The sequence below is a fragment of the Melopsittacus undulatus genome, chromosome 10 (genome assembly GCF_012275295.1).
Source record: "Melopsittacus undulatus isolate bMelUnd1 chromosome 10, bMelUnd1.mat.Z, whole genome shotgun sequence".
NCBI classification, from domain to species: Eukaryota; Metazoa; Chordata; class Aves; order Psittaciformes; family Psittaculidae; genus Melopsittacus; species Melopsittacus undulatus.
In genome coordinates, this window is record NC_047536.1 from 27,024,156 (window position 1) to 27,036,239 (window position 12,084).

General features: G+C 40.5%; 1 protein-coding gene across 1 annotated transcript in view; it reads left to right on the plus strand.

Moving 5' to 3' along the window:
- The first annotated feature begins 470 nt into the window (after positions 1-470).
- The window catches only part of BCAS1 (brain enriched myelin associated protein 1), a 47,179-nt gene continuing 35,565 nt past the window's right edge, over positions 471-12,084 (plus strand). The window contains exons 1-3 of the mRNA XM_034067101.1: positions 471-539; positions 645-726; positions 9,593-10,149. Of these exons, the coding sequence (XP_033922992.1) occupies positions 471-539; positions 645-726; positions 9,593-10,149 (708 nt within the window). The remainder of the gene's footprint in view (positions 540-644; positions 727-9,592; positions 10,150-12,084) is intronic.

Consider the following 12,084-nt stretch of genomic DNA (forward strand, 5'->3'; position numbering starts at 1 on the left):
GTTTTATGTGATGATTTTATGTGCTGCCTCTTTTCTCTCTCTTTTTTTAATGGAAACCAAACAAACATATAAAACCTTGCCAAGCCACTGTGATTTATTAATGTATTTTGGTCCTTTTCACTTTATTCTGCTACTAGCTCCACGTTACTATCTACTCAGTCTTAATGGATGATGCAGGTGTAATTGTGCCACATTTTTCTCAACAAACAAGGAACGTGTGTTAGGTTGTACCAGGTTTGGTGAGCAGCTGAGAGCCCCTATGCATAATTGGGTTGAGTAAGGATGGTTGGTGCAGCCTTGTGACTATAAGGGCAGGTGCCTTAGGGAAAGCAGGTGGGATTTACTAGGAATTGAAGCAGTCTGTCACTATTGGCTGGCTCTTAATTTGAGTTAGGCAGGAAAATCATATATATGTGAAAGAAAAGGGTGTTTGAGGGGTTTTTTTTCCTGTTCTCCATCTTACAGGAGCTATGGGGAATACAACCAGCATCCCAGAGAGAGCTGAAGAAGACAACACATGCACAATAAAGAGCTATCAGGTAAGGCAGAGCTGTCCACTCTGAATATACCCAGTTACTGCATATTGTAATTTTCAAGTCCTTTCATGTACCCTGCCCTAAGAACTGTATTTTTTGCTATTTCAGGCTCTATCTGAATCTCCTGACAATATCAAGAATGGATCTGTTACATTTGTTCAAGCTCATAGTCCTGCGATGAATGGTGAAGGTATGTACTTGGTGGCATGTTTGTACCTATTTTGCCACAAGGCAGGCAGAGAGAGGTTTATGCTGGAGCAGTAGTAAATACTGGTGTATGGTCTCAAATTAAGATAAGTCCACGTAACAGCTCTTCCTTGTGAATCAGTATGTGTGGCTTTTTGGAAGCCTGAAAGCTTAAAGATAATGAATGGTGAAACAGGAAAACATTTCCTAAGTCCTCTGGAGTAACTGTTGTGCCTGAAGTGCGTGTGCTGTTGGTCAGGCTGCTTTGCTTTACCAAACCCTTCTCTGGCCACAGGGGCAGCAACTCTGGGGCTATACGGAGACCAGGCTGTTATTTGGAGAGTCACTGCAGTATTCTGTTTATAAAAGAAATCAGCAATGTGCTCTGGACTTAAGGGCCTATCCCCAGATTGCCTATTAATGATCCCTAAAGATAGGCTTCTACAAAGATTTGCAGAAACTGAGTATCCTGGTATGGATAGAGAAGGTAAAACAATAATGGGACAGAAACTAATACTGTCACATTGCTCTGGTAACACTGACCTGCTTACCAATGAGCCTCACTTGGTTCAAGTTTCATACGGAGCTTGAGGAAGGCAATTCAAGGGATGCCTGAGGTTGGCACAGCAGCTCATTCGGCTAGTCTTTCATGATTCTGAGGGGTGCTTACTCAGGCTGTTACAACATTGAGTGTAGCAAATGGTGACAAAATCACGCAAGCCCAAAAGAAATGTGATAGTGTAAATTATTAAAATCCCAGAGTAAAAGTGTATTGAGATGACAAAGGGAATAAGGGAGTAGGAAGCTGTTGGGGGAATGGGACTTCTTTTAGTGTCTGCAATAAAAGACATCCTTCTGACATGTTCTGTGTGCATTCAGCCTTCTGGGGGTGGCTTGAGCAGTTTAATAAAAGGATGCTTTTCAAAATTCTTTGCAAGCTGGTTATAAAATCTGAAATAAAACTTAAAATCAAATCCAAATCCTTGCACACATTCTCATCCCCAAGTTTGCACAGTCTTAAAAGCCACCTCTGTACTTCTGTTGTGACACTGCAGTTCTGATCCTTTCAGTAGCAATTTCAACAGATACTATGATAGAATGTGAGCACCTTTTTGTTCATTTAAACATTTCCATCTTGTTCTCTGACTTTTGGTCCTGTGTTCCTGAGTCAGTGCATGGCTTTGATGTCAAAAAAAAACCAACTATTTGTTAAGAATTAAATATGTATAGGAATGAGATTTTCTGTCCTGTTTGTCACTTAGAAAATGTGATTGGTTGGGGAAAGTACTGTAAGGTGGTAGGTATTATAGCTATAGGAATGCTGCTCTAGACCTCTAGAGTTTTGTCACTTCTGATCCTGAGCTGGTCCTTATTGGTACCTTTCATATACAGAAATCTACGTTGCAGTCATCTTAGAAGTGGCAGTACTTCCTGAAGACAGCAGAGTGTGTCTAATCTGCAGAGAAATCTTCATAAACAAAATGTAACTGTGGGGAATGCCTGAGTTCTAGAGAAGTTAGGGTATAGCACAGACATCTATAGAGCTGGGAATGCAAGCATGGCCTGACAGCATTATTACTAAAAGGTCAGTCCTATTTACCAGAATTTATTCAAACTGGGTCTAATATTGTAACCCTGATCACCTGTTTCCTGATGCTATTATAGGTTATATTAGCTATTACTCAACTACTGCCAGGACAACAAGAGGCTTTCAGGGGGGATGATGACTTGCTTCTCTTTCTTTGTATACTCATGAAATAAAATTGATATGGTCCTGTTAAATATGAACTGTGGGTGTTAAAGCTGAATAGTTGGGGGGGGGGGGGGGTGTAAATCTTTACTCGGTAAAGAGAATCCTGTTTCAGACCTAGCTGGGTGGTGTTCAGAGCAGGACAGCAACTGGGGTTTTGAGTGATCACACCCAGGGCAGGCTGGACCCTGGGCTGCCCATGGAAAGATGCCTGTCAGCAGCTGAGCCTCACTTCCAAGTGCTGATGTCCCAAATATCTGCTGTGAACTACATGGCCTGAGCACTAAAAATTTGTCTCCAAGTAGTTTTGAGATGGTATCTCCACATATTCAGGGGCAATTGCTCCCATGTGTGTGTCTTCTCACCTTTCAGTGCCTCATTAATTTCATCTTCCATACCTTGTTGGCTTTGGAGCCTTTTTGAGCAACATTCAGACAGCATTCATTTGGAGCAGTGAAGTGAAGTAATGCATCTCTGCAGATTAAGCCACATTAATTTTGCCACTGTTTGCCTTGTGCTGGGTTTCTATTTTTAGGATACACTAAAACCCAACAGTTCTGTCCAATCTCTGTAAAGAAAAAGATACTGTTTTATTTAAGAGAACCCTCTCAGCCTGTTACATCCAGCTGAAAAATCTAAGCTTAGGTGCAAATAATCAAAGACTGGTATGGCAATATGCAGATGGTACTGATTACAGTTCAGAATCTCTGTTCCATGGCTAATTTCCTAATGCCATCTAGCTATAATAAGTCAGTTTAAACAGTTGCCTACTAGAAAATAAAAGCCTGTAGCTGTGTTTCTGCTAGTGTAAGCCAGCGACACTCTGGGAAGCAAATAAAAGCCAGATGATTTACATTGTCTGAAGACCTAGAAAATAAGTGTACATTTTACTCTTACTACGTAAAATGAAGCATATGGCATTGTTTTACTTAAATGGATTACTAAATTAATGTAATTACTAAATCAGTTTAAGTAGCAAGTTGAAGAATTGGGCAGTCCTGTGTTGATATTACTTCTATTTTAACTTTATTAATGTTTAAAAAGCAGTTAAAGTCATTAACTGTTTAGATATCACTGCAATCTCACTGGTTTCTGTAATGTAATCAAGGTCCTGGTGCAATAAAAGCGCAAGGGATGTTTGGAGGTGGAAGTTACTCCTGTAGAAAATGTAGTTGATAGCCTTTCTAAAATGAAATAGTGCAAGAACTAGTGCTGTTATTATTGAACAGTCATGAAGTGGGGACTTCTGGAGAAGACAAAAGAGCTACAAAAAAAAAAAGGCAAGTGAAGCAAGAAGATTTTATTAATAATGTTAGATGTATGTTTGTGGTCTTTGTCTGGTTAGTTTGCATTTCTGTGATTGCCAGTGATCTGACCATGTGCTGTGCATTAAATGGTATAGTTGATAAATGAGTCTATGAAATCTATATCTGTTAATATAATGAGAAAAGAATCCAGAGAGTTAACTTAATCTGACCAGAGGAAGTAATGTTATTTGGAAGAGCCCTGTCACCATCTGCTTCACATCTGGGTGAGCAGATTGGTGACTGGTTCCCTATGTTTGCTGCTTCTGCTCAAAAAGGCTGACAGATGTGTGGGCTTGGGGATTCTTTCCATGACTTGCCTTTCCTGCTCCTATTGATTACCAGGGCTGCAGACATTGCACATCTACCTTCTCCTGTAATGCCATTTAAACAGTAATGGTGCCCTTACTGCTGCTTCGTGATGTGTTATTTAGCAAGCAAATGGAGAGCAAACTCGATCCTGGCTTTTCTTAATGTTTTGTTTCCTTTGTTGAACTTTTATACAAGTACTTGTTGGACAGCAGGTAAAGGGAAGAAGACTACAACTAAAAGCTATATACCTCTGAGATTTGCACTATGCAGAACAGAAATGTATCAGGAGGACAAAATGGGACAATTATTGTTATTTGGGTGGTAATCGCATGCAGATTAAAACAATGGCCTGCTTATAAAAAGGAAAGATTACGCAAGGAAGAAAAGCTTAGTTTAAGATGCAACTCCTTTGTTCTAGAGGATAAATCTGAGTAAGCAAATTCTGCTACCAGCCAGTATCTAGCAGAAATCAGTGTATTGCAATAACTCTATGTGCCTGTAAGGTGTGAAACACAACACGTTGTAGTCTGTAGGGTTTGTGGGAGTTTTATTTTAAAGAATGATTATTACTATTCCTGCTGTTTGTTTTTCTCCGATTTCCATTCATTTTGATAAATGAGTTAGGTAAACAACAATGCTAGTTAACTTAGTGAAACACAATTATTCTTAGAGCATAAATGTACTGTCAACTTTATTTGCTTGAAGTAGTCAAGCCAGACTGTGGAAGAATATTAGTATGTCTTTTTTAAGAAGGGGGAAATGTCTTACTTTGAATTGTCTAATGCTTTTGAAAACTCAGTTATTCACTCTTGTCACAAGTATTTGGGAGTCTTCCCAGCAAACATGAGATATATTTGAAGATCTGAAAATTCTACAGCTATTATAACATTATGATATCATCTCAGTTCTAAATAATGGAAGGAAAAAATAACTTGTGCTATACCTATAAAATTACCAGAAATTTAAAAGTTCACTCTTTGCTATTTAGATTTTTAAGGCTAGTATTTGCTGCAGTAATTCATTCAGGGCTACTGTAATTCATTGTGCTGGCTTACACTAATGGACATCTTAGTGCCAACTGTTGCCTTGAGGCCCTTAATGGTTCCTTCATGGCCATTTATATCTATTGTCTCCATGATTATCTGAACTGTAGGGAACAAGCTAATGTTGTGGTACCATAATTACATTGCTAAGCAAAATACCAGTTTCTAACTGGCTTGTATTCAAAATAGCCAAAGCTACTAAAACCATATTTGTAGCTGGTTATTTTTTCTACTGACAAATGTAAAAACATTTTCTCCTGGCATTTTCTGTCATGTTACCCTGTTGGTGGCCTACAGGAGGAGATGTCTGTGCTGAAGACCTTGCCAGTTCGAGTTGCCCCTCACTCAACAGCTAAAAATTACTTGCATTATGAAAGAGTCAGGATAAATGGCAGGAGGTGAAAAACTGCTAGCATAAGACATCACAGTACCTTATTTTACCTGTTTCCTATGTGCAAGTATTAGACATGAGGGTGCATGTAACTGCTGAAACCAGACTAACAATCAAAGGCTAAGGAAAAGGAGTGTGTTTTAAGAAAGCAAGGATTTAACTTGGGCAAACTGAGCCTCAAAAATAGACGCTTACTGAGTATGTGGCTTAGGCTGCTGCCAGGTGTACAAAGAGCAAGCTAAGTTTCAGAGAAAGCCAGGAGGAGTGGTGAAGGCAATCTGGAAGTGCTGGACAGGAATGATCTTAGTCCCACTTGAGGGAGTTTGGCTGCCATCTGTTCTGTGCACCAGGCTGAAGTCTGGTTATATTCCCATTGATTAGCAAAAACAAATCAGCTGAAAAAAGCTTGGTTAGCACTTTTATTTGTGTTGGACTGGTGGCTCTGAGCTTCCTTTCATGTCAGTTGCATCCTCAGTATTCCCTCTGGTTGAGTGCTGCATCTTGATCCCGAACCCATGGGAAATAGGTGCTTCACTGCTAGCACTCTATACTGATGCTTTGAGCTCTGCTGCCTGCCCATGAGGTCTGAGCACCCTGAGTCCCATAGAGACAGAAATAATTCCACACCTATATGGTCAGTGCATCACACATGGTCATCTTGAAGCCTGTGCTCACCATAAGGCTTTGTCTGTTATAATATTTTATCTGCTGGCTCTATTTATTAGCACCTAAGCACTTGCTTTTCAAAATGCAGTGCTAATTCTGCAGACTTGGTTGCATTTTGTGTCAGCAAACTTACTGCTGTTCTTCATCCACAGCCTATGGAAGTGCTTAAAATGCTGAAGTCTAGGATACAAAAGGAAGGGGGAGAAAGTCTGTCAGCAATTACTTCTGAGCAGGGAAATGGTATTGACATAATATTGCACTAAGCATTACTCTTTTCTGTAGAGTTTTATTAAAGAAAAAATTGGTCTAATCTAGCAAATTTCAGAATAAATAGTCTTATTTTGCATATGCTCTTACAGAAGAGAGGCTATGTGCAGCCATAGCATTGCCTTTCAATATGCTGATAAAGTGAAGCCAAAGGAAGGACAAATGTGCACTGTGACTGTCTCTTATTAAGTACTTGAAAGGGAAATGCCTCTGTAGTAGTAGTATGAAATGCAATCTTGCAGCAGTGCTGTAAATTGTATATTGATTTTAGTTTCAGAGCAGTTATTAATCTCATTAAGTGAGCAGCTTTGATCTACTTGCAGACCTGACCTAGAATTTAGGATGTTTTGCTTCTATCCTTAATTCTGCCTCTGGAATCTGGAATAATTTTTGAAAGAATGGCACGTCTGTGCCTCTAAAAACAAAAATATCATGCACTTGTCATCCAAGTGTTGCCATTTCAAAGCCTTTCTCCTTCATAGTTTGCTGGGAATACAGTATGAGTCAAGTTCTTGTGTTCATCTTACCACAGCAGCATCTCATTTCTGGTGGTGGGATCTGCATTGTCTGGTGTCTGAGCAGAAACAGTTAGAACTGTTTTGACACAAGAGACATGCTGCAGAGCTCATGCTGGTGATATTTTCCAGGTCTTTCATTCCTTCCATGATAATTAGAGATAAAAGGAGCTTGATAGGTTCATGAGCTGCTTTTCAGTTGGTCAGTTTTCTTAATGATGAGCTTATATTCCTATTTTTATACTAAAGGCAGTTTTCCTGTGCATTTTTTTTATCTGTTACATAAAGCAGAAGTTTAGCATCTATTACAATTATTTTCCAATGGATATTGTTTCCGCTTTCTTTAGCTGGGGAAGGGTTTGCTTTTGCTTCCTTCCCAAGTTTCCAACTATAATTAGAGAACTTAGTGCTTCATTTTTTTCATGTAGTACTACAGGAGACTTAGGAAACTATAACTGATACTTAGTGGCCTTGACTGAAGAGCTGAATAGGTTGTTGGGCAACTACTTATTTGTACCTTTTCTTTACTTGTCAGTACACGGAAATAAGTACTCATGAAATATTGCAGAACATTATTGTCAAAGGGTCTTGCCAGTGTGAGTTGTTTTCTCAAATAAATAACAACAGAGAGAATCCAGGGGAAGAAGTTTTCTCTATTAGAGTGCACACAAAGGAATAAAAATCTATTTACCTGGACAGAACAGGTTGTACTGAGGCACTCTGGTTCCTTTGTGTGCTTGAATATGACCAAAACACAATAAGAAAGCAAATGTCATGTTAAGGTTATTAGTGAAGAAGTTAGAAGCCAGCTCCCCAGCAGCTGGTAAAATGCTGGTTGCAATTGGGTCCTGCCACCATAGCCCTTGCTTTGTCCCCTGCCTCTGCTGCTGCCAGTGTTTCAGTCAAGTCACTCGAGGTTCGTGCTGGCACTTCTCACTTCTATGGTTTATGGAAGCTCCCACCTTCTGCTGGTCAGGCCCAGCCCTGAGCTGTGAAGCAAGAGTCTAGCAGGGATGGTCAGTCACAGAGTTAAGGCTGTGGGGAAGGGGATGTCACAGCTGGATGCTGGATCTCTGTTCTGCATTTCCCAGGGACATGACTGGGGACTGTGGGTGCTGCTGCAGGAGGACAGTACCAAAGGGATGCAGGAATGTGTTATACAGCATCTGCTGATGTTTGTGTGGTGTTATGCAAAGTCCTTCAGGGGGTGGAACACTGGGATAATTTTGCTGTGAAGAGCGAAGGGGTAGTATTTGAAAGCTGTGATCTACAGATATTCTGCTTTCCTTACCTTAAGGAAACTGAACACTGGAGGTCTATACTGTGAAAGGCAGGTGTTTGAGTCAGGATGTGTTGGCATCTGGGATTTTATTGCTGTTAAAATAAAATGTGAAGGCATAATATTGACTAAACTATTGCAATTATCATTTGAAATAATTTCAATTTTCCACCAAAACTGTCAATTTTAAAATTGTAATTTAGCAAGTCAGTTTGAGACTGTCAGGTTCTTATAATGAAGCTGATCTGCTTCCATCCTTGAAATCTGTGGCAATGATTGACAGGGAAATCAGATCTATATTCTAGTCAAAATAGGGAAGAGAAGCTCATCTGAGGAGAAGCTGTAAGGCTTGCGTCTTAACAAGCCTCCTCTTGTTTACTGGAGTTTCACATCACATCATCTGTGATTCAGTCTCCCATCCACAAAGCATATACAATGCTTTATTTTCTTGTCTCCTGTTTCTTTTGTCTTCTGTAAAGCAGGAGCCTTCTCCTGTCTGCATACAGTGTTGGGGACTTTCACCTCAGTTCTGTTATCAAAGTGCCATTGTAATATAAAATCATAACATATACTTTTAGATGAAAGTTTTTTCACATCTGAAGTGTATTTGTCAAGGGAAAATTATCTGTGAGAATTTGGGGGGGGGGAATGTGCAGTTTGTGGGTAAGAGTCAGAAACACAAGGATAAGAAGCCTGGCTCAGATGTGATTTATTAGTATTCAAATAAAGCTTAATGTAACCTACAGACAATAGGGAAGTGCAAGTAGAAACTGCACTATGGAGAGGAGGCAATAAGGCAGAGTACTGGAAAAATGAATGAAATAAGTTATGACTGCAAAGCCCTGTGAGGAGTTTGGCAAGCCAGGAAACAAGATCAGTCCTTGCAGTTTCCACCCTTTTTTTCCCCATTCAGCTTTGGCAGAGGAAAGTGTAATATATTAATATATAACTTTATCTCAAGTTTTACCTGCACCTGACTTCTTTAATCTTTATTGGAAAGTAAAATATCCTCAGCATGCCCATTGGGCTTAGCAGTCAAACACCTGGGCTGTTACCTGACTTTGGCAGTTGAGAGGGGACCAAAGAACATTAAACTTGCACTGACTTCGATGAGGAGTGACAGGGAAGAAAATCAGACAGGCAGGTCTGATCAGTGAGTGGCAGCTTGTATTTAGCACAGGAAGACAACGGGGTCTGTCAACAAGATGCACTCTGTGTAGTCCTCCCAGAGGCTCCACATCTCAATTAGTTTATTAAAAAGCGAGGTCTCCATAATTAATTGTACAACTGATATAACTCCTTTGCTGTGCTGGATAATTACAGTTCTGTGCTTCTGTTTGTAGTGGATGCAAAGGCAAGTGTTGCACAGGATAATGTGGCCGTTTCTTCCCCCAAGACAATGGAGCAGAGCCTTGGGAGCGCTGCCAGCAGAGCTCTGCCATCTGCTAAACCCCGCTCTGTCTTCGCATTTGCCTGGTCTGTACCAGGGCGTACCGAAGATCCAGCTACAGATTCATCAGTTGGAGCAGGGAAACTTGATGTCAGCTCGGAGGCGCCCGGAGTGAACAAAGCACCAAGTGACAGCGCAGAGGTTCCCCCGGCAGCTGGGTGGGAGGAAGGAGCACATAAAAACCTGACCCAGGCCCCAGTGGCACCATCCCTGCATGACATCGGTCTCGTGGCATCGGTGACACCTGAGGGAGAGGATTCAGCTGCCTCAAAGCCAAAACAAGTAGCCTTCTTTGACAGGATCTTCAAGCTGGAGAAGGGAAAGGAAAGGAGTAAAGCGCAAATTGATACCCAGGAGGAAAGGCAGACTCCAGACCTTCCTGACGGGCACATCACAGTGAAAGAGGCTGCTGGATTACAGAGCACATCAAACAGTGTCCCACAGGGGAAGGCAAGTGTTTGAGTAGGAATATCCATTTCACTCCTAATGAAACCTCTTAGGAATATTACTAGCACAGGACAACGTAATGCCGTGATGCTGTGTGACTGAGTCGGTGTTGTGGGGTGGCTGAATAGAGGTATGGCAGAGGAACCTAAAGCGGAGTGGGAATAGCTCTGATGTCTGCTTCATGACCAAATGCTGGCATCTGACCTCGAGTTTAAATTCACTTGTAATTCTCTGAAAGGTCTGGGTAAGATAGCTGTGTTCACGCTCCAATTGCCAGGATGATGAACAGCAGCCAGCTGCAAGTGAAAGCAAAAATACCTGAAAGTGAAATTGTTTCTTGTGGTTTAGAAGCTTGGAGTTTGACACGGGATGGTTTTACAGTAGTTCCCTTGTATGTTTTGTGCCATTCTTAAAATAGTCACTCTTCAGCAATAGCTGCTTGTTGCATGCCCTACATAACAGAGTGAGGAGCAATTTTTGCATTCTTAGCTATTGTGATCTTATCCTTTCTATAGTCAAGGAAACTTGGAATTGATTTTACAGGATGAGAATGTGATATAAGAAATTAACTTGCCTGAAAGTGCGTTACTCAAAGGAGCTGAAAACAGACCTGGGTTTAGATTTTGCACTTCCTGCAAAGTTTGGTATCAGGAAATATACACTAGGATTAATTTTCAAGTCATTAACTATTGAAAAAAGTCCATCCTGCAGATGGGGATGAGTGTCATAACTTGTATTAGCTCTGCTGGAGAGGTGCCAGCAGGCACTAATTGGTGATCTAGCTCAAATACTGTCCAATGCCAGGAGCAGCAGGGAGAAACTAGCTGCATGGCTCCCTCGTATATCACAACTCGTATATGCCATTTTAATAGTAACTGCGTTTGTTGGCTTTGTTTGGGCTTACAAATAGGGCTGCTGTATAACGCTTTGAATAGTGTCGAATGTAGTTCACAAGATGCTCACTGCTTGCACTGATGATGTTGCAAGGTGTGCCCAAAAGTCTCTTCAATTTCAGTTTTACCTTGTCTCCTCTATCTTATGTTTCCTTGTATTTGAAGATCATATTTCTTATAGAAATTGTAATATTTTTCTAAGGTCATTTGTAAGACTGAACAGTTGCATATTTTACTATTGCCCTCCAGAAGCGGCACCTGTCACTGGTATTTCAGACAGCTATATATGTGCATTTAAAGAGTCTGTAGTCTCAAACTAGCAGCATATCAAGTCATTCACTACATAAACAGAACAGGGTGTATAATTCAGAATGAATAATCTATTCAGTGCATACTGACACTTCTGTTTCTGGCTTATAAGACTGAAGCTTTTCAACATTGTAAATTCCTGCAGATATTTTTGACTAATACACACAAAGAACAGCTTTTCCTGTGACTCACAAGAATTGTTACTCTTACAATTAAATGCGGAATTAATCATTTTCTATTTTGCCATGATTGCAAACTACAAAGCGTGAAAGGTCACAGTTTGTACTGTTAGAGTAATAGAATGTGAGACTAACGGAATAGCTATCTGATGCAGCTTTAACCACAAGTCAGAGTTAAACATTTGCTGGTAGCAAATAGTATGCTGGGAAAGCTCAGCTAAGCGTGTGTTTGTAACAAGGAATAGGACAAGGTAACCTAAGCCTTTTTCTGCCATTTCAAACAGATATTAGAAGCATTCTCTCAGATAATTTTTTTTTCTATCAATAATGCCTTGCTTTCTCATTAGTTCTGAATCTCTGCTCCAGTCTTCAGCTTACATCTATCACATCCTGAACCTCACTAATGGAAATAATCTGGAAATCCTGGGCACTCATCGGCTGTAGGGTGTGTTTGTTATGTATGTGCTTGCAGGATCCTAGCCCACACAACCGCTTTTGACATGCTTGAGGACAGGTCTCCCATGTAACAACATTGCCTGTGCATATTTTACATGTGT